Source organism: Aspergillus melleus (genome assembly GCF_016097325.1).
Source record: "Aspergillus melleus strain CBS 546.65 chromosome Unknown contig5, whole genome shotgun sequence".
Taxonomy (NCBI): domain Eukaryota; kingdom Fungi; phylum Ascomycota; class Eurotiomycetes; order Eurotiales; family Aspergillaceae; genus Aspergillus; species Aspergillus melleus.
The window spans coordinates 399,879-421,967 of record NW_025763374.1 but is presented as its reverse complement, the minus strand read 5'-3'; the positions used below and the strand labels follow the sequence as shown (position 1 = coordinate 421,967).

General features: G+C 48.3%; 6 protein-coding genes across 6 annotated transcripts; 4 read left to right on the top strand and 2 right to left on the bottom strand.

The window, feature by feature from the left end:
* Positions 1-338: 338 nt before the first annotated feature.
* Positions 339-3,530, top strand: LDX57_008663 (uncharacterized protein; the record flags this gene model as incomplete). The annotated part of the gene is made up of 4 exons (XM_046090385.1): positions 339-1,344; positions 1,404-1,946; positions 2,023-2,462; positions 2,526-3,530. 4 exons carry the CDS (start codon positions 339-341, stop codon positions 3,528-3,530), a joined length of 2,994 nt encoding a protein of 997 aa, XP_045946360.1.
* Positions 3,531-5,438: 1,908 nt separating this feature from the next.
* On the top strand, positions 5,439-7,081 carry LDX57_008662 (glycoside hydrolase family 71 protein; the record flags this gene model as incomplete). The annotated part of the gene is made up of 4 exons (XM_046090384.1): positions 5,439-5,561; positions 5,618-6,146; positions 6,200-6,425; positions 6,487-7,081. The coding sequence occupies 4 exons, from the start codon at positions 5,439-5,441 to the stop codon at positions 7,079-7,081; spliced, it is 1,473 nt and encodes a 490-aa protein (XP_045946359.1).
* Positions 7,082-7,464: 383 nt separating this feature from the next.
* LDX57_008661 (uncharacterized protein) lies at positions 7,465-8,148 on the bottom strand (the record flags this gene model as incomplete). The annotated part of the gene is made up of 1 exon (XM_046090383.1): positions 7,465-8,148. One exon carries the CDS (start codon positions 8,146-8,148, stop codon positions 7,465-7,467), a length of 684 nt encoding a protein of 227 aa, XP_045946358.1.
* A 3,122-nt stretch (positions 8,149-11,270) lies between these two features.
* LDX57_008660 (NADPH oxidase family protein) lies at positions 11,271-12,056 on the top strand (the record flags this gene model as incomplete). Its single annotated transcript, XM_046090382.1, has 3 exons — positions 11,271-11,642; positions 11,698-11,887; positions 11,935-12,056. The coding sequence occupies 3 exons, from the start codon at positions 11,271-11,273 to the stop codon at positions 12,054-12,056; spliced, it is 684 nt and encodes a 227-aa protein (XP_045946357.1).
* A 6,384-nt stretch (positions 12,057-18,440) lies between these two features.
* Positions 18,441-19,128, top strand: CHT4_4 (Chitinase 4; the record flags this gene model as incomplete). Its single annotated transcript, XM_046090381.1, has 2 exons — positions 18,441-18,944; positions 19,012-19,128. The coding sequence occupies 2 exons, from the start codon at positions 18,441-18,443 to the stop codon at positions 19,126-19,128; spliced, it is 621 nt and encodes a 206-aa protein (XP_045946356.1).
* A 214-nt stretch (positions 19,129-19,342) lies between these two features.
* Positions 19,343-20,327, bottom strand: LDX57_008658 (SDR family NAD(P)-dependent oxidoreductase; the record flags this gene model as incomplete). Its single annotated transcript, XM_046090380.1, has 4 exons — positions 19,343-19,572; positions 19,640-19,913; positions 19,968-20,219; positions 20,280-20,327. 4 exons carry the CDS (start codon positions 20,325-20,327, stop codon positions 19,343-19,345), a joined length of 804 nt encoding a protein of 267 aa, XP_045946355.1.
* Between the last annotated feature and the right edge of the window lie 1,762 nt (positions 20,328-22,089).

Genomic DNA, 22,089 nt, shown 5'->3' with positions numbered 1-22,089 from the left:
GGAAGTATCCGATATGATGTACGACCTGTTCCTCCCTGACACTGTTGGAAATACGAAGAGTATAAAACGATACGCTCGCTGCGTGGATGAACGGAAGCGAGGTCTTGAGATAGAAATCAAACTGGACTGTACGCGGCGAACTCTAAGCAAGCCGGGATGGTAAGGCTTGTGTAGACGGGCGCAACACCTGCTGACTAACCGTCAGTTCTCGCGATATCTTGAAGTTAGGGTGCCTGATCTTCGAGGGTAAGTTCACCCTTCCAAATACTCGCTGACGGGATACATAATACGGGCAGTAATAGATAACATGCATGATCCCCAACCTTGACTGTGCCGCAATGGCAAGCACCATGGCTGCAGATTCTGACGTCACCTGGATCAGGCTTGTTCGCCGAGCTACGGGTACATTTGTCCAGCACGAGAGACTCCTGAGCAGTATAAAGAACCATCTCACTTCACCCGGGACGCAATTCCCGGGCCTTGTTCTTTTCCTGGGCGAGCACCGCATGAATGCTGGTCTCAGGCATCTTTTTACAGCCAATACTATCACATCCCAAAGGCCAAATATTCGCCTCCAAGTGGATAACAGCACCTGGTTCAGCGACTATCCGGTTTTGTTCGCAGACTGTGACCCTAATGTCATACCCTTGAAGGAGGAAGATGATGATTTTCCGTTCAGCGAGGAATTTGTCGTCCCTTGGGCATCGGATATGGCGTGCCACACTCATGATATCATACTATCTCGTGTATTTGGCCTGTTTGCTGATGTTATCTGCATCTTCGCGGACGACGTGGGTGGCGTGCATGCGGTACAAACCGTGTTGGCGACATGGGCAAAGTTTGCGCGAAAGGGATCCAGTCTGGACCATCGGCCACGAGTCCTGGTCATCGTCGAAGACAGCGCGAGCATCACGCAGGATATACTCATGGAATACGACCTCGATTACCACAGCTTGGACATCTCCGACGTCTTTTGTACACCAAGGATTGTGCGCTTAGCACGGTACGATGATGCAGACCCGGGTACCGCCCAGAATAGGATTCTACAAGACGTGATAAACGAAGGACTGGAAGGCAGCCGGAACCAACGGCGAGAAGATGGGTGCCTGTTTTCGGCCGCGCATTTGGACGGCTTATTTCACCGGGTACTCCAGCATGTCTGCCGAGCGCCGGATGTACCGTTCGACTTCGTTCGGGAAGCACGGGGGAGCATGGTGGACGAATGTGATCCACTGTCACATTTGGTAAATTTCATCAACCTGACGTGTGATTGGAACGCAGAGAGTCGGGCAACGGTATTGGCGTCCGCGTTTCTGGTCGACGCATACCGCCCTGGAGCGCACTGTCAGAGCATACCCGTGATCGTATCTGCACCAAGCATACGCTAATCGATTGTCCCCTAGTCTTCAATCCAGCAGCGGTTTTTGACTCGCTATACCGTGCATTATGTGGGGAGGCGTTAAGTGTCTCTGCCGCGTCAACCTTACGATTGCAGCTGGTTGAGTATCAGTTAGCGGGTTTCTATCGGCAGCTTTTGCTTGGCCAAGGGCCGCCACGCAGGATCCATGAAGCAAACCTTGCTCGCATGACAGATATTTTTTCTAGTGTCGTTTCTGGCCAAACATGCCTCGCATGTATACTGCGCCCCCCGCAGCATCCGCTTTCGTGTGGACATGCTTATTGCGATATATGTGCCGCCGGGTATGGCGTGCCTGTCGAAGGGGGGGAATACCAGTACCTGGTCCGGGACTGTATCATCTGCCAAAGGCGTTGTGGGAACATCGCCAACGTGCTGCCCCCGACGGGCTGTGTGCGAGCGATTGCTGTGGATGGAGGCGGCGTTCGCGGTTTTATCCCCCTCCGCTTTCTGGACTGTATCCAACGGCAAGTTGGCCCGGAATGTCCTCTACCGCACCTATTCGACGTTGCTTTTGGCACGAGATCAGGTGCGCTTTTCCTTTTTTTTCCCTCCCGCCCCCACAACGAACATCGCTCCTGTCAGCAAGCATTGACGAAGAGCAGGTGGTATTGTAGTCTTGAAAATCTTCCATCAGTATTGCTCCGTTGGCGAATGTGCGCAAGCGTTTTCGTACATGATGACACGGTTTTTCCAGGAATCATCGCCACTGTCATATTGGGAAAAGTTCTTGCGTGCGATTAAATGCCGCTGGACTGACGGATGGTACAGTGCAAAAAAGTGGGAGGAGCTTCTGCAAGAGCAGTTCGACACCGAAAAACGCATGTTTGACGTGCAGCCGATATCAGGGTTGAAAGTGGCGGTAGTGGCAGCCGCCGGCAAGCGCCCAATGTTGCTGGTCAATCACCGACGGACGCGAGCGATAGCCGATCAAGGTGGGTTTGATACTTTCGGTAACCGCATGCCAGATAACAGCCTCCTGTCTAGGGACCTATCAAGTGCATCAGCCGACGAATCTGAGCCAGGAGCCAAAACTATGGCAATGGTTAGTTTTGACTTTGGCATTTGTCGAACGAATTCCGGAAGACGAATCTGATTCACCCAACAGTGCACGAGCGACTACTGCTGTCCCTGCGTCAGATACCCTCCGCCCCACCGCCCCGATCATGAACTGATTTATTTCAGTCTCTTTTCACCCATCCAGCTAGAGGGCATCGGGAACTGCGAATATGGCGGTTCCAAGTTCGATAACCCTTCCACGCTCTGCCGCTCCGAGACCAAATTCATGTGGCCGGCGAGATCGGAGCCTGTCTGCTTTGTTTCCCTCGGCACAGGTTGCCCCTCCAAGGATGTACCACGTGGCGGCCACGCGCGTTTGAACTGGACCAGAGTGTTTGCGTCCCGTCTGAAAGATTCGTTTGTGGAGTCCACGGACGCGGAGCAGGCCTGGGAAGGCCTCCTGGATCAAACCCATCCAGCAAGGAAGAAAGACTATCACCGACTCAACGTGACCTTCCCCGGCCAGGAATCGTCTTCAAATGTGTCAGCACAGGTGCGACGGATGGTCAGTCTTGTGGATGAGACCGCTGCAGATCAGGTGCCACCGGCCTTGACCTCGGTCCTCCTCGCCAGTCTCTTTCTGGAGTTATCGTCAGCTCCCCGCTGGGAGAATGGATGGTACTATTGCATAGGGACAATCAGGTGCCGCATACAGGGTCTGATCTTTGTTTCTACCTTGAAAAGGCTTCATCCTCGGGCCTCGTCGTATATCCAGGATGGCGAAGTGCTCAATATATCGCCCTACGATGACGCCATTTGTCTACATTGTGCTCGATACCGCGTTCCGGTTCGTCTGGCCGTCAAAAGTCCGGAGACCCAGATTTCCCTATCTATTCAGCTGGATAGTCTCAATGCAAGGCCCATAGCTGGGTTTCCGACATCTTTGCGCTGGCTACTCGAGAGACAAGGGCTGGATCCCTTTGGCTGTTGTACCACTAGCCCGCAGGGTCTTCTGGCGCGTAGTGAATGCAAGTCGTGTGACCTGAAAGTCTACCGGAAAGGCAGCTCGATACAGAAACCTACAACCTACCGGAAAAAGGTTCGCTTCATCTAAAGGGAAGCGAGTTTTGGCTGTTGGCCTTCCGGCTGGTTAAAGGATTTCAAACTTTGTTGTAACAGTGTCAGATCCAAACAGCTCGTTACGCAATCAGGGCCCATCTATAAGAAGTCTAAATTGCAGCATTCATGCAGCAGTAGCTGTCCCAGTGTGGGCAGGATCCTTGGATCAGTAGGCTGGGAATGAGTATTAGATTTTCAGATCAGGCTTTGGCGGTCGGCGCATCGCGTATACATCATGAAAGCAATTTGCGTGATACCTCGTAACATATACAGAAGGCTAGCCCCCGTTTCCCAATGTTACGCCTTGACATCGACGTCATAATATCTTCGTGGATTATTGTTGACCGGACTTCTCAAAGATAAAGCATCGTGCCAGATATGGTTGTGTCCATGTTTATAAGTGTTGATACGAATACTTGTTATGGTACTTTTTGTTTGGACCGCAATGAGAATTGTAAATTCATAAAAAAGAGAGCATGAATCCCAAACTGGAATTTGCTCAAGCGTTTGCGAGGCACTAGATAAACAATTTTCTGGCCTCTTGTGCAAAGTGAGTCCTCTGTATCCATCGAACCAAGAAAGTCGTTTTGCTTACAACTTACCATGACTGGCTTCATTTGATACTCGGTCCTAATAAGCCTGAGATTTAATTGAAAACGGTTTCCAAAAGCACTATTATATACTCTCAAACAGGACAGTTCGGCTCTGGGAATCTGAACACTTCATTTACAAGGCTTTTGACATCGTAACGCGATGACAGGATCTACGATTATCCTTTTTCTTCTAGTGATGGCAGTAAGTGGTTGATTTGCGCCTTCATCACACAGCCTGATATCTTTAGGCACGTGCACAAGAGGGACCTCCCGTCGTATTCGATCCCAGCATTCAAAAGATGGTAGGATAAAACAACATTACTCCGTATGTGGAAATATGATCTAATCATCAAAGGTATTGAATGTTCCCACATTCCCAGCAATCAGATATGACAGAGAAAATCGACAGTCGAAGAGAGCGCAGGTATTCTTGGCGAACATGGATATTGGCGTGTGTATACTAACTAGTTGAAAGCCCTGGGAGCCAGTCTGCTCCATTGATTATGGATTAGCACAGCAAAACGACACAATAATCAACATAGCCCATCTGTCTGACGTGAAGGACATTACATGCAGCGTGTCGGCTGCTCAATGCTCGAGGCTGTCTCATCAGGGCGTCTCATCGATCTTCCTTTGCAATTTCGTATGTGATGGCGCTCAAATTATGGATGAGAGGCCTGCCTCAACAGAAACTTTGAGACGATACTAACACCTGTATATAGAACACCTATTCCATTCAAAGGCGGTGCGGGGATTTAGTAGATCCGGCAAGGAGTGTCAATAATACGTGCCGCGTGAGGAATCATTATACGTACGGTTATATTTTCTTGTGGTCCGAAATGCAGCCTCTGATGCTTATCATCGGAGATGACTATTCATTTTCCACTTAGGGGCGGGTTTAAGGACCCGGATATTTTGGGCTGCTCAGAGTGTATTCATGAAATTGCAAGCATGTTAGGAATTGCAATATCTTATTTTTTTTTTTTTTTTTTTTTAATTTTCCTTTTTCTTTCTTCATATCTCTCTCATTTTTTTGGAGTCATATCGTCCCGTGTGAGAGCGATAGGCTAATCGGAGAAACTGCATATTAAAACATAAGGTTTTTCTTTGTCTGTGAATGATTGCCCACGTACCATGCACTACACACAGTGGCTGTGGATTTCGTTTATCTTATCGATGGGCCCTCTCTGCCTTATTATATCTGATGTCGCGTTGGTCTCTGTAAGGCCATTTTTTGATGCTAATACTTATCGTTATTACAGTGATTGAAGCGTGCCTTGGACGAAGGTCTTGACTACAAATTGGGTATCATGCTGTTTAAATTCATCCCGTTCATATTTGTGGTCTTCCCGGCAATAGACGTCGCCATTCAAGTGCCCGGAAATGGATTACTTGCGGCGGCCACTGACCGCCTTGTATTCTGTCATTTCATGGTATTTTCTTCATTATAAACGGTTAAGGGGTATACCAGCTAACATCAAAACCACAGATTGGCATCTGCAGCAATCGCAACAGCGCGGCTGACTATGACGATGACATGAAGCGCGCAAAGGCATTGGGTATCGATGCTTTTGCCTTGAATATTGGCATAGATCCCTACACTGACCAGCAGCTTAATCTGGCATACGAATCAGCCGCCAGGAATGACATGAAGGTTTTCATTTCTTTCGACTTTAATTGGTATAATGCTGGGCAGGCGACTGCCGTTGGCCAGAAGATCAGACAGTACGCCAGCCAACCAGCGCAGCTTAGGGTCGATGGCAAGGTCTTTGCGTCTTCGTTTGCCGGCGACGGTCTTGATATTAGCCAAATGAAATCTGCGGCCGGCTCGGACGTTTTCTTTGCCCCCAATTTCCATCCGGACCGGGGACACTTCAATGCCATAGATGGTGCGTTGAACTGGATGGCTTGGGACAATAATGGCAACAACAAGGCGCCGACTCCAGGGCATAATATCTCCGTCGCCGAGGGTGATGTTATGTATATCGATGCGCTTAAGGGAAAGCCGTATATTGCACGTGAGTTTCGGGCCTTATTCGAGCCATATCATCTTCCAGACTGACAGTAACAGCCGTTTCGGGGTGGTTCTTCACTCATTTTGGAAGTGAGGTGCCCTATAGCAAGAACTGGGTGTTTCCCAGTGACCTTCTGTGGTACACGCGATGGAAGGATATCTTGAACCTTGGCCCTCGTTTCATTGAGATTATCACATGGAACGATTACGGAGAGTCGCATTATATTGGACCACTGGCATCTCCTCACACAGATGATGGTGCATCGAAATGGGTTATGGATATGTGAGCATCTCCGTGAAACTGGCATGAAAGGGGAGAATTCTGACACGCTTATTACTCCCAGGCCACATGGGGGCTGGCTGCAGATGTCTAAGCCCTTTATTTCCGCTTACAAAGCCGGTGACAGGGTCGTTGATAGCCATGTCAAAGACGAGAAGCTTGTCTACTGGTACCGACCCACGCCACGGACACTAAACTGTGATAATACGGATTCAACCATGCGCGGGAGCCCCGACAATAGCACTGGCAATTTCTTCCGCGGCCGCCCGAGCGGCTGGGAGACTATGCAAGACCAAGTCTTTGTAGTGTCTCTACTCAAGTCCCCGGCGACAGTAGAAATCACCTCGGGGCAGAACAACCGGAAGTTTGAAGCCCGGGCGGGGGCCAGCTCCTTCACGGTGCCCATGGGGGTGGGCCAGCAGAAATTCTCATTTGCGCGCAACGGCAAGACGGTACAAAGCGACATCAGCTTAAAAGACATTGTCAACACTTGCATCTGCGGAGTGTATAACTTCAATTCCTATGTGGGCGTCGTTCCACCTGAGAATACTGTTGATGAACTTGCACCCGCAGGGCTCACAATGTTGAAGCAGGGATTGAACGCACCATGCCCAACCAACTCCTTGGGCACGGGTAGGCCTCGCGCTACGTACTCATGACTTTTCATTTCCATTCTTTCCGCTTTATGATGACTGGCCCAATTCAACGTATGGATAGGGGAAAGGCCCTGTTTTCTTAGTGCACATATTGCACTGAAATTGCTACCTTGCTTATGTTTTCATTTCTGGGCCCAAAACACATTTCCTTGCAGATGATAATAGCAATCAATCTGAGTGTAATGCAGCTACTCTACGAGAGCTAAAGGTCTACAGGCCAATCCAAACGATTTGAAGAAACTTCTCCTTGACAATCATCTTATATTCAATGTCTTCGACCTGTGTATTGTACTTGATGAGTACTTGGCTGGTGCATTGCGGCTGGAAGCAATTGCCGTGGGGATACAGCAGGTCTTGGCTACCTCCGGTAAAATCATGCTCTGCACTCATGCCGTCTGCTTCTCGTCGTTGTATGGTCCCGGAACCCACGTTTCTGGGTATTCACCCAGAACGCACTTTCTTCTAAGAGTCTCCCTTCTCCCCTCATAGGGTTCTTGATCTCCAGCCGCCAAGTAATTGGCCAGTTCACGATAAAGGTCCAATAGGGGCTGGGACCGGAGAGGACGGATTTCCTGTCCAGAGGATGGATCGGGGCATATGTTAAACTCGTCCTCTAGTTCCAAGAGAACCATTTCTTGCTCTTGCACTGTATATGCAGTTGCCTTTGCCTTTCGCAGCTGCCAGATGGCGGATAGAAGAATACCAGGTAGCCTCCAGTAATCTTCCTCCAGGTCTCTGAGGTCCCGGGCTTGATACTCCCGCCCTCCCATCGGTGGCCGCCGTGCCCAGCCAATCGGGTAGCTATGTTTCTTACAGAACTGTGACAAAGACTCGTCTGTGTTCTCATGCTCCCATGAATACAAGAACACCCCAATGTCAATCGTACCCATTTCTGCAGCAAGCGAGCGTTCACCGTTCATTCGACGCAAGTCTTCGTTGACTGAGTCTATCTCTGCTATGAGAGAAGGCTTTGCGACCGGAGTGTCGTTAAATAGCTGAACAATGATGGGACTGACTCGCTCATGTAGGTCCATATGATATTGTTCAAGGGACGGCTGTCTGAGGAACATGGGAAGTGACCATACTGAGGTTTCACTTCCTGAATCGGGAAGCGGTGGGTCTTTTTCAAACGAAACGGTAGGGGACATTTTCGCTAGCTAAGGTCTAACAATGTTGAGTGGATAGAAACGATGGTCAATTTCCATCCAAACAAGCAAGTTCAATCAGTGTATTTATATTAAGGCGACCACGATCATGCCCAGTTTCCGTGATGTCTACCTGGTCAGATCCAAATTCACGATTCATGTTACATGTGACCTAGATTCCCTAGAAGTCATTTATTTTCATGACATGCTGGTGCCGTAATCGCCATGCCTAGGCTACATTGCACACCCGATGGTGCAATTGAGGGTAGAACCGATAGATAAATACAGTACACTATTCGTGAAAGATTCCCCACCTGATAGGCCATGTTACCCCGTCATGCGAGGTATAGCAGCATGAGCCAAAATTGTCAGAGCCCCTTGAAGGGGCTACGCCCAAGCTGGGGCAAAGTACATATCAACCAGGTAACTAATGGAGCCATTAGACTTTGTTCCATTCTAACTGTTGTACAGTACTGTCTCCATAATGGAACATTGAAACGCTCAACAACAGGATGTGCGGCGTTTTCTCCGAAATAGTCTTACTAGAATTCTGAATCAACTGTCTACAGTACAATACCCTGATATTGCAACTTCTTGCCAGCAAGCTCAACCCTGGACAAACCCAACAAGCCGCCGAAGTCACTTCGCTCTTCTATCGAGGACGTAATTCTCTTACAGCTTCGAGGAAGAATCGTTCTCGGTATCTAAGCAGTTATGTACGATAAATATCACGATGTCGATATTTTTCCTGTCGAAACTGCCGTACCGGTACCGCTTCCCCAGAGGTTTTATTCATACCCCCACCCCCCCCCCTCTCTTTCCGTCACCGTTGAGGCGTTTTAGGGATGTCGGCTGCTTGAGCAAACTGGAGTAGCGGCGTCTTCTTCGATGTTGCCAGAAGAATGAGGAGTGGCCTCCCATGACTGACGAAGACGAATTGCCTCGTTCGAGAGATTGTGGTTGCGATGGCGGGACCTGGGAGTGGAATTATTAAAGAACTAGATGGTGACCATTGAATAGTGCAAGATGTCTACCGTCACAATCTCTCTGCTCGGTAAAGTCACATTGTAGATACTGCTACAGTCGGTCTCGAAATCGCTCTGACCTTCTGATACATGATAATTGTTACCAAGCCCCAGTGCCAAGAACGTAGCTTAAGAGCTATAATCACATAATTGCCTAAAACTGAGGGCAGCCGTGAATTATCCATTAACAACAGGTACACCCACCCTCACTAGGTAAATATAAATTCAAAGCCAAGGCCTTGGCGGTGGGGTCAGAAAATAATTGTCATGTGTCAGAAGGTCAGAGCGATTTCGAAACCGACTGTAGCACAGTCTGTTTCGCTGATCACTTCGCGGCCGTCAGGGTGTCCAGGGGGGCAATCGTATTCATGGGTGTCGGCAAATGAGGCCACTTCGGCTTGAGGCAGCTCGAGCGGATGAGAAATCGAAGTAGAATGCACGGTGCTTTTACGTAATCCCTCAGCCTTGGAATGCCCTATCCCATGGCAGTTCCCACTGGTAGTAGACTCAGAAATGCCATTTTTAACCAAAGGCATCGCATGTCCTGTTCCTACCAGGGCGTTTTCAGAAATAGTATGCGGCATCCGAATGGCCAATGGTTCTCCGGATACTGCACCGACGAGCATGTTGCCTAATGTGAGTGTGTATATGATATTAAAAGAGAGATATAAACGACACAAGAAGTTCACATTTCCATTTCTACGAAGAGATGCAGTACCTATTGTATCTGGCTTCTTGACATGACCTGGAGGCTCTCGGAAAGAAGCGTGTCGTTCTATTGAGACCGTCCGCTGGGGAAGGCGTTTGGGAATGGGGTTTATAACTCACATCAACCCCGTGATTTAGTCTCTCAATCTAGCCCAGTGGGCCCCTGAAGGTGAGTGCGTATTAATCCTATGATACTTGTTGAGCGCCCCTTAGAAGGGTAGTAGTGGCTCTTCCGCCCAAATATACAATTCATACCGACCCACTTCAATTGCGGTCGATCGGGATCGAATCAAATCCTGGTCCGTTTAGGGCCGTGCAGATAATGAATATATCAGCGATTTACGCCGTTACTATTTTCGCTCTAATGATGACATTGTTTCTACTCCGGACTGTTCCTATTCTCAGCTGGGTCAGCTGGGCTGTCGCTATTATCGCCGACCGGATTCACCTGCTTTCCGCACTTGTCTCCCAGTATCTAACGCTACCTTTTCTTGTTCGCAGGCATCGGCTATGGGGTCCGTGGACACGAGCTGGGGTTCTCGTTCATGTTCTTTACTTTGGAACAAATATTTTCCTTCTTCTATTCCGCTCAAAAAGGCTGGTTGATGCGGGCCATCTAGCAGGCGACCTGGCTATAGTCAACCTCGTCTTTCCATTATCCGCCATGCACCTAAGTCATCTTGCCGACCTACTGGGCATTACGTGGGAGATATGCCGTGGAGCGCACCGAGCCACGAGTTGGACAATAGCTGCCTTGGTCCTCTTCCATGCACTTACAGTCACTCAGGCTGAAAGATCCGCGTTCTCTGTCGATGACCCCCACAACCTGTGGGCCTTAATTGTACGCTTGCTCGTTGACGAAAATGTATCCTCACTAATACTCAATAGGGGGCCCTAGCGCTAAGTGTCCTTATTCTACTTTTCATCCCATGGTTCCATCAATGGTCATATGAGCTCTTTCTCCGGACGCATCAAGGTCATGCGTTACTCTTTGTTTACAGCATTTGGCAGCATATTCCATCGCGCAGCTATTACCCAAGACTATACCTTCTGGTTGCCGCGGGAACGTTCGGGCTCACTTCCATAACACAGCTGGGGATCATCTTATATCACAATGGATTGTTTACGGGTCTAGGCTGTCCCAAGGCTGTTGTGTCGTTCTTGGAGACCAGAGGTGATAACAGAGAGGTGATTGCCTGTCGACTGCGCGTCGTTCTACCTCGACCGATCAGAGTAGAGGCCGGACAATACATCAATATATGGATACCGTCAGTCAGCCTCCTTTCGTGGGCACAAACTCATCCCTTTACAGTCATGTCCTGGTCTGATGTTCGACGGGGCTCTATGGAGCTTCTTGTCCAACCTCGCGGTGGTTTGACCGCCGAGCTTAGTCGCTACGCTTCTATGGTCGTGGACAAATCGGTGGTGTTTCCAGTCCTATTCAGCGGTCCACATGGAACCAGTAAGCCGGTTGACCGCTTTGGAGGCATTTTGATAGTAGTCAGTGGGTTCGGAGTTGCTAGTGCGATACCATACTCAAAGAAGATTATTTGCGGTCATCTTACCTGCACCTCGCAAGTCCGTCGACTACACTTGGTGTGGCAGGTTGATATGATCGATGAAATCAAGATCGCCGAGGAATCATTGAATAATATCTTGAAAGATGATATCATGGAAAAAGGCTATGTTCGTGAGGGCTTTGCCATTCAAGGTACCATCTGGCCGCTAATGTTGATCTCAGATCCTGGCTATTTCGATTTACGTGAAGACCGGTTTTGGACACAACCAATTGCCATTTGGGAACAATAACCGAGTTTGTCTCTACACAGGCATACCGGAGCCGCAAGCGATTGTTTTGGGAGAAATGTCTGCTGTTTGGATGACAAGATCATCAAATCAGAGAGTAGCGAAAGGCCAGCTGCTAGTGATGGGTACGTGTACAAACTGTATCCATGGCTTGAGTGCTAACTTTCGACAGTTGCTGCGGCGGATAGATTGCGAGACTCTGTACGGGACGCGGTGCGACGTCATGTTCATCAAGGTGTGCGGTTTGCAGAATTGAACTATCAACCCACCGGTGATGATCAGGGAACCGTATAAGCTCTATTTGTCGGCTAGCTACCCAGAGATACTTCATAATGTGGTCCCAAATGCTTCCCATTCAACTTTAACACAGCCGCGGTCGTTCGTAAATAAGTCTAAACGGAGTGGCCTGTGCCCAGTTTCAAATCACAACTAATACTTTCCCTACAGCAAGAAGCCCAAGCATGAAACTGGAGCATCTTTCATGGCTTTCTCCCTAATATTTCTGGTACATTGACAATTTAGCACGAATCCCATATAGAATGCCGGCTAGTGCGGTTGCGGTCCTCAATCAATCGCATTCCTGTAGAGTCCCTCCAGGAGACGGGCTGGGGGGGCGGAGCGACATCAAGTTAACAGATTGGTAGGATATAGGATTCGTTGTAGAAGAGCGCAAGCCTGTGTAGTGGTCGTTGGTATCACTAGAAGATGGTGCCGCGGACCCGGGCATGATTTTGTGGCTTTGGATGCCTGCCCGGTCTAGATCTGGACTGGGATTGAGAAGGAACAAGGACCGTCTATCGCAAATGCAGGTATCTAGCAGCGCAGGGCAAGCGAAAAAAGCCGCAGAAGCTTTTGGAGCAACATATCTTTCTAAAGTAACCGCTTGGCCTGTAAAGCTGCTGCGCACCTTGCATGTATCGTCTGATGGACCATAAGGGGTTTCATACAGATAGAAGGGTGCATTGGGAGGGGCTTCAAAAAGAAGTAATGCGCCCGCTATCACCCCCCGAAGTTCATTCGGCGTAAATTCCAATTGTCCGTCGTCGCGATAGGACACATCTACAAGGTAATTGGGTACCGAGGGCACTGCAGTTAGAAGGCTATATGATGCGTTGGAAGTTCTTCAAAACCAAGTCAGCTAAGTTGAGATTGGACAGATCGCTACCTACCCGACAATTGTTCCAAGGACAATGAAAAAGGGACAAAGCCGTAGGTAGACCATTTCAATGCTTGTTTCAAGGAGTATGAAGTATTGCTTCTTTCCATTAAAGGGTCCGTCGAACACATAGATTATCAACAGCTCCGGCGAGTATTCTGGCGGGTTTGATACTTTATATATGTATTATATTTTTGCCCAACCAATAGTGATAATGGTCTCTCTAATGCTTGCAATATGCTCACATTAGGTTGAATTCCTCTTGTCGCATTCCATTGTAGCCATAAGACGGCCGGCATCTACAATCGCTATATATTCCGTAATACTTATACTTCTATATACAAGCTTTTCAAGAAACGGCAATTACGGTTACATGAACTGTCGATTAGTAACTGTGTGTTCAACTCGTCATCTTTCGCAAACGCTCGCCCTGTTGCATCAGAACCTTCACTAACAGCATTCATATATCTTAGTACTGAGATAAGTTGTGCCAAAAAGCGCACTGGCCACTACACAAGTTCGCGTGCAAGTCACCATTGGGCAAAGTCACATAGCAACTGTCTTGGCTTCTTGAATGCCGGACCCCAGAATTTATGGGTAAGAACCTTGGAGCTATGTTCGGCAACAAGAAGGATCTCTGGGGCAATGTTCCTGCCTTTGATTTGTTACGACTGGATGCAAACGAAGGAAATGAGTACGGCGGCGACTTACATATATTGTGTGCTGATATGGCCTTCGCTCACTCTGTCGGAATGGACGACACATTCTCTAATTGTATTACGTCTTCCATGCAACTCGGGAGACCTCCGATATATCGTCAAGACCATCGTTTAATTAACAAGCAGTTACAACGACTCAATCGATGAACTTCAATGACCGAGATTTCGATATTGTAACGCGCAACATCATTCTGCTTCTGATTGTCATGGTGGTCGAGGACATTGACACGGCATCAGAATGCATAGTTTATCTCTGGTACTCAACACTTATTCGGGAATCACATCTAAAGATTCTACAGCAGCAGGTTTGTTCTAGTCAAAGATGTCTGCACAAAGATTGCACATAAATCCTCTGATGCTTTCTGTGGGAAGACATGGACATTCGGACAGTGCTCGGTCAGGGTTGCCTTTGAGAAACCATCATGGGGCGGTTGTCATTCCTTGGCGTGTCAACTGGACTAGACGCTCATCGGGCACAGACAGATCGCGCAAACATCACTCTAGCTCAATCAAGAAAGGATTATCGAGATCGATACACGTGTTTAATCCGTCCGTCTCACCGGATCGCATTCAGCGGGTTTCGCGAAGATGGTCTCCTTCCGTTCGGGCTCCCCAGGCATGACTTTCGTGTTCCTAACCCGTGAGTCAAGATCACAGACAAAAAAAAAAAAAAAAAAAAAAAAAAAAACAAAGCGGAAAAATACCATCGAATTAACATGACGGAGGACCTTTTTCATGGAGGCAAGCACGTGGCCAATGCCAGATAATGCAGACCCTATGCAGGGGTGGCCCGTAGAGGACATCGCAAGTACATTTTGTGGTGCAGCTAGCACAGACATATCCGGGAAGCTGAATTTCTATCTTCGAACAATGTTGTCCTCATTCTTGACTCGCCTTCGCGGCTTCGAAAAGGCCTCGTTCAAACTTTTTCAAGTTGACGCGATTTCTCTTTCTGACATTCTCGAACCGGGCTCCTTTGCTCGGATTGAAGTCTCCAACATGTTGGATTACGGCTGGTTAGATATTCACCGTACACTGATCTATATGGTCCCACTGCTCCAAAAAGCGGTCGATAATCCGTATGCGACGCTGATAAACCTTTTCACGAACGCGGTAGAAGAAACCATGACAGACAACGACAAGATTCTTGATATAGCGTCAAGCAGCACGTTGTCGCGAAAGCACCTAAAGTACCTTTCGCCCATTCGGAGTCGGAACACTAAATATGACCCGAAGATTGTCAAATTCTACATGGCGCGAGATTTAGTCATGGAATATGACTTTACTTTTGAAAGATATGTGCAACGATATAACTATCGCTGGCGGTCGTAATAAATATAAATTATCACGTTCATTTTGAGGATTGACTTAGATATTGCGATGAATTCCAGTTCCGGAAGGTAAACAAACTTCTGGATGCTGTTTTGAAAATGGAACATACGATTATCGAAAAATGGCCGTATAGGTTGAAGTTGCGATCCGGGAAGGCGGGCGCTCAGGAGGAGTTTGATCGGTGTCTTAGTAGTGGGCTGTCTAGTAAAGAGCGATATGTGGAGTGGTGGAGGATTGGCTAGGATGATTCCGACGTATAGGATAAGAACACTTTTCATACTGCCCTGGGCTTTGGATGTATACTTCTCTTCGTTTTGTCGATCGATCTCCGAGACGCACCGGTCTGGACATTAGAAACGAAGATCTCTTAGTTCGCCACTTGTTTAGAGCCTGAAACTATTTCTATATAAGCTAATACTTGTGTCTCCCACACGTATCATCAAAGCCCCATCAGCCAAGGTGTTTTTCCCTCGATCACCAATCCACTGAAGGCTAAAGAGCAATGTACCAGGCGGCCACCTTTTTCGTTCATACTGTATCAGCCCTCAATTCAGCGTAAAAATGTACTTCAAGGGTCATTAGATGCTTGCCAGTCCTTTATGCTCACATTGCGTGTCAAAGGCCCGCCAATCCGCAATCCCATTTTTGGACTAGTGCCTTGGCTGTTTGGCCCAGACAAAATGAAAGTGTGCAGACAGGTGAAGGTGGTATTGCACCACCCTGTAGTGACAAGTGATCTAGCATGATATAGTTTCATAGGCCGATTACCAAGATAATGTTCGTGTTGGCTGGACAGGCACGTACTGCATGGTTGTCATCTGGATTGTAATATACATCGAAACAAGCATTCTCTCCTGGTTCACAGATTGCAGGAAGGCAGCTTTTCGTGTTTGGAGTTGCAGAAAACCCGTGTTTGAAGATTGTCGAACATGGTCTCAAATTGATATACGATATGTCCCAGTATACTGTTGAATTTATCGCGCTGTATTCGAATTGAAGAACGCTGAGCCTATCGTGCAAAGTCGAAACCTTGAGTGAGACACCAGTATTGTTGACAGTTGGCTTCCACGCCTCTTGAAAACTCTGGCCTTTTTCACCAAGTGTGTAAATCTGCCCATCATGCTCTTGGACGGACCTGACATACAGGCCAACTTCTAGGTTGTTGATAATAATGACCCCGCCGGTCTTGTGAGGCAACTGTTGTTCAGTGTCCAACATCGAATACGACCTCTTCAATAATGCTATAGTGGTAGCAATCAATGCTGTCAGCTCAAGGTAATTCCACATGTCGGTTGATCAAAGGGCGTAATAATTTATAGTGACGGCGCAGGCTTAAATGACGTTATGCAGAAGACGGGCAGATCATCAACAGCTCTTCGGACTGGTGGGCAGAATACGCTTACACTGTGCATATATTCCACGCATCTCCCCCATAGCCCGTTAACGCCATAGTAGAGTCGGTTGCAGCCAACAAACATGCATTTACAGCATTATTTCTCACGTTCCTCGCTTTTAGCGTTTGTTCCTTCCCGATGGAAGACATCTGATCGAGTACTTAGAAACCAACCTTCACCTACGGCTTACGTCACAATGCTTCTCGATATGGAAAGGATCCCACTCTTGCAGAATATCCTGGCAGGCCTATTCTCGTGGACTCTCCTAGCCGGATATTTAGTATTTCCCGGCACATTCGTCTCTCTCCAAACTTCTGCATCCCTGCAGGCCACAACGGCAGAGAACGACATCAGCAGGTCGGCTTATCATATGGTTCAGCATGTCTCCCTCCTAGTCGTCGCAGCTGTATGTTGTTCTATAGGACTAGTAGGGACCGGCTTTTTGTTTTACCATAGGCGCGAAAATTATGTGTGGGTTGCGCGAAAGATCTTTCTGTACGTTTTGTACCCTGTTCTCTAGATAAACTTGCTAAGGGCCAGGCCGGTCTTGATCAACTCAGGAACGGGATTTCTAAATACATTGCTCAGCATTTACACCGCGCAGGGAGGGTTGTGGTCAGTGGCAGCAACAGTAACGGCAACAGTTACTGGATCGTTTGCACTATTGTCCGGTGGTTTGTTTCTGTTCTATAACAACTGGCTGTTTATGAGACTGGAAAGATGTTTTAATACGGAATGCTATGGCCACTAATGCGCCTGTAATAGCAGCTTCACTTGTTATTGGGTCACTCGATGTTTCTGTTCCACGTCCGGACGCGTGCTGTAGTATTAGGAATCAGCGACTGCATCCCCAATATAACTACATGGAAATACTCGTTTCTCAGTAGCCAGTATGTAAGAAACGCAGATCGGGTTATTTTAAAAATCACGCAACCTATGAATGAGCCTGGATGTTCATGGGGTGATAGCTAGGCCACTTTTCAGTGCCAGGCTTGATCACCTACGCTCTTTAGCATACGTGGTCCGGCATTAACGGCAATTACTGGCGAACACAAAAAAGCAAACAGTTAAATCAACCGAGACGGAAGATGATTGTAGTGCCCTTCCAATTGAAAATGTCAGTATATCTCGCATTTCTTCCACTTTGCCTTGTCATCTTGCACTATGATGCATAAGCTGTCATTTATGGGCTCGATCAGCCTCCTTCAACTGGCCACCCTGTTTCATATAACGGCCCACCCTAATATTCCCTCCGCCATCTCTCTTGCACCGGCAGACTCTTGCAAGCCGGCATCCACGTCTGCGTCTAGTCATCCAGCTTCCCCAATGCCCGTTTCGGGAACTGGCTATCTCTCTTGCGCGTATTATGTAAACTGGGTAAATCTTTCCTCTCTCCTTGCGCGTTACGAAAGACCAAAAGTGGCTCATGGAAGCAGGCAATCTATGGCCGCCAGTACGTCCCTAAAAGCCTACCGGCTGATCGGCTGACGCATGTATTCTACGCGTTTGCCAACATCCGATCGGACGGGGAAGTCTACCTGTCGGACACATGGGCCGATATAGAGAAGCATTTTGATGGTGAAAAGTGGGACGCTTCCGGCCCCACCGAAAGAGCTCATGGGTGTATCAATCAGATCCGATATTTAAAGCTAAGAAATCGCAACCTCAAAGTGGTGTTATCGATCGGTGGCTGGACGTATTCATCTAATTTCGTGTTGCCAGCCAGTACCAATGCAGGGCGCGAAATATTTGCTAGGTCTGCCGTGAAATTGATGCACGACATTGGGTTTGACGGCCTGGATATTGACTGGGAGGCACGCTTTATATCCGCCCTTTGTTTGACCCTTGTTCACTGACAGCAATCAGTATCCAAACAATGAGTTTCAGGCACGCGATCTAGTTTCTCTTCTTCAGCAGCTCCGCTCGGTATGTACTCGCAAGAGCCATCTTAAACGTATGCTAATCCAGGATCCAGGAACTGGACAGAAATAGTCGCCTCTACAACAATACTCCCTACCTTCTTACTGCAGCTTCGCCTGCCGGCCCAGCTAAATATTCTGTTCTCCACTTGGCCGAGATGGATAGATACCTTGACTACTGGAACCTAATGTGCTATGACTACGCCGGATCTTGGGATCGGACATCGGGGCACGCCGCGAACCTGTACGCGTCGCCCGATAAGCCTGAGACCACTCCCTTCAACACAGACCAGGCAGTGTCCGCATATCTGAGGGTCGGGATCCCCGCGCACAAGATTATAATTGGGATGCCTCTTTACGGGCGTGCCTTTGGTGAAACTCAAGGACCAGGCACCAGCTTCACCTCGATACCTGCTGGCCACTATGAGCCAGGCGTATACGATTACAAGGACTTGCCCTTATCCAATCGGTCTGTCATCCAGGAGGATTCGAAGTTAGGCGCGAGCTGGAGCTATGACAGTGCTCAACGAGTTATGGTGAGCTTTGATACCCAGAGTATTGTAAACCTGAAGGCAAAGTATATCCGCAAAAAGGGGCTTGGTGGGGGCGTTTTCTGGGAGGCCAGCGGCGATGGCTCTAGGGAAAACAGTTTGATATTTGCGGTAAGCTATCCAAGATCCCCTTTCATCTACACAGCATCGGGCGACACACTAATACGCCATTTCATAGTTCCTCAGTGCCATTGGCGGCAAGCAGGTCCTGCAGCAATCTCCAAATCACATCCTCTACCCAGACTCTAAGTATGAGAACATACGCTCAGTACCTAGCAGTCTAGAGGATCTATAGACAGACACCAAAAAAAAGCTACATTGCTACGTGTTGGGTATACTTTTGTTTTCTGGAACAGTGCAGCCTTAATACACACATTGTTCTTCCATTTAGTACGGAGCTAATTCAGGACCCCACACGAGGATTGTAAACTAGAGCTGCAGAGGTGACGTAAAAGGTACGGGGCTATTGGCAATAAAGATAAACACATATGTTTGATCGCTATCGGAGCTCAACTTAATAGACGCATCTTGATCGGCGAAAGGCTATACCCGCCATCAACAACCAGAGACTCGGCACTAATGGACCGTGCGGCAGGGCTGGACAGAAAGAGGACTGCATCTGCAATATCCTCTGGAGTGGCGAGGTTACGCGGCGACCCAATGTCACATTGACTGGAGGATTTGATCAAGTACGGGCATACACTATTCACACGTATGTGACAGTTGACGTTATCCACGGCTGCGAAATTTGGCATTGTCAGAGATCTGGAGCCAAAAGGAGAAAAACTGGAGACGTCCTGTCTAACCTATGGCTTTGACCATGTTGTGAACGGCGTGCTTGCAAGCCACGTAGAGCACTGGGCCCACTGTCACCATTGTGCTGCTCACGGGGTTCACGACAACAATAGAGCCCCTTCCCAGGCTACGCATATGTCCGTGACGCACGGTAGACTGGACACGAGGTTCTTGCTTTGACATCTCCAGTGAGGCTGCATATAGGATAGACAAAGTGCTCTTGACGTAAGTATCGATGGCGGTTTGGAACATATCAGGATGATCGTGCTGGCGTAGACCTAGAGTCTGACGAATTCTTCCGTTTAGTTGTTGGCTCTTTCACAAAACGACACAACTCACCATAGAAAAGTGGACACAGTAGTCAAGCCTCCCAAATGCTCTGACTGCTGTATCTACGAGGTTCGTGGCTGATCCGTCGTTGTCAGTCTGCTCCTTGGCCACTATCACACGAAATCGAGGATGGTGGGCATGTTTTCGACATTTCTCTGCGACCGCCTCGGCTGTAGGCAGCTCCGGTACTTCAAGGAGGATGCCTTCTGCACCGGAATGTGCAAAAGCAATCGCTATCTCCTCACCAACATTGGAAGCAACCTAGTAGCGCAAGCCGGTTCAATTAGGGCCCTGGGCCTCGAAGAGAATGTACAGACTCACCCCGGTGATCAGAGCGAATCCCCCGTCAAGTGCAACTTCGGGTGCCATGTCGACAAGTTTATTAGGATTTTAGCAAAGTAAACTGTAAACCAGTCAGTGATAGTCGAAGCAGATTCGTGTCTAGATATGCATGGTTGCCAGCCTGGTACAAATCCATGGCCCCCGTTCTGGCATTAATGCCCGAGCACATAACGGCTGGGCTGGACGAAGAAAGCAAAACCCACGCCCCAGTTACTCCTTTTGGCTTTCGTATTATTGTGTTACATGGAAGCTCAACAAATATACTGGGCCATACTATACCGTGGCGGCAAACTCTGACTTGCAGAAGAAAGCGGAGTTGTCCAGACCCAGTTGGACTACGTCACAAGCTACTTTGGTAATAAACCTCATCAGATCGAAAGAGTGATTTTGACCAAGCCTATGCTGAGCTGTGCAGGTCTTCCGATTGGTGCCTCTTTGCCCTTTTGCGCAGAATATCCAAATCAAACTCATTTGAGGTAGAGCTTTTCACGTCTTGTGATAGCCTTTCCAAATCCATACAGCTCCACCCCGCTTTTACTACAGCGTTCATAGCCGAGGGTCCCATTGACTTGTATTCGTTCCAAGTAAAGCGACGGAGGCGACCCCCTTGCACCACGATCACAATCAAATCCGCTGGAGGTAATTCGATATCAACAAAATCCACAGCCTCGTAGAAAGCTCTGTTAGTTGCGTCGTTGTGCTCATGGGGAGACTCACTCCTATCTGTGGATCTTCTCTCTTCCAGTTTCTACCAGTCCACCAACACTCCCACAGGATGGATATGTTGTGAAGGAGTCGACCCATTAGGTACGGTTCAACAGAGGCATCCGTCCTGGGCTAGAAGTCATGCCGGCGGTTGCCTGCCGTATATTAATCCAACCGCGATAGGTCCGTCCGAGTTTCCCCCCCCCTTTAAGACTGTATTGATTTTGACATATACTGCCACAAGTGACTTCGCTATATCCGGTGATATGTACTCAGCCGAGCAAAGGGGATGATTATACTTTTGGGCAACCACACCAGGCCGGCGTAAACGGTGCTAAACATATCATCTGGCCTAATAGAGGCCTTACAGTACACCTGCTATCCAGGAAGTCAATCCTGGTAGCATTTTGTCCTACGGGCAATATGTTTTTTAAAATGCGGCGCTGTTGGCTACTTTTCTACAACCCATCCTCCATTCCCACAGATGCTGAACATGTCGCAAATGAGGACACCTAATACGCGCCCCACCGATCCTGATGGCCTAGTCCTTGAAGCGTGGGGCCAAGGCCTCATGATAGGATCCTTACTGATCATGGCCGCTGTGACCCTCGCGAATATGAAGCGACACCTGCTCCACAAGCTAATCTTTGCAGAGGTTAGGACATGCGTTCAGCTCCATACAAAGTAAATCGCTTACATGGTGCAGCTGCTCCTTGCAATGCCTCATGGGGTTTTCATCTTCCTTAAGGGACCCGTATATGGCTGGTACTTGTCTGTGAGCGCGATTGGCCTAAATATGTCCTGGACTTTGCATAACGTGATCTCGTGGATGAAAAACCGGCCCTTTCTGTCACGGAATATGAGCCTCTGTTACATTGGATCGGTTTTATTGGTGCAGCCCTACTGGGTGCTTGAGATATACGCCAACTTCACCTACTTCAACAATATTAATAAAATCTTCTTGACGACAAGGCCGCTCGAGCCTCTTTTCCGGTAATGTCTGCTTCTTTACCCGACCGATTTTCGCGATCTGAGGGGTTAGTGATCCATGGTGGATTTTCACCACTTGCTCCCTATTCTACAA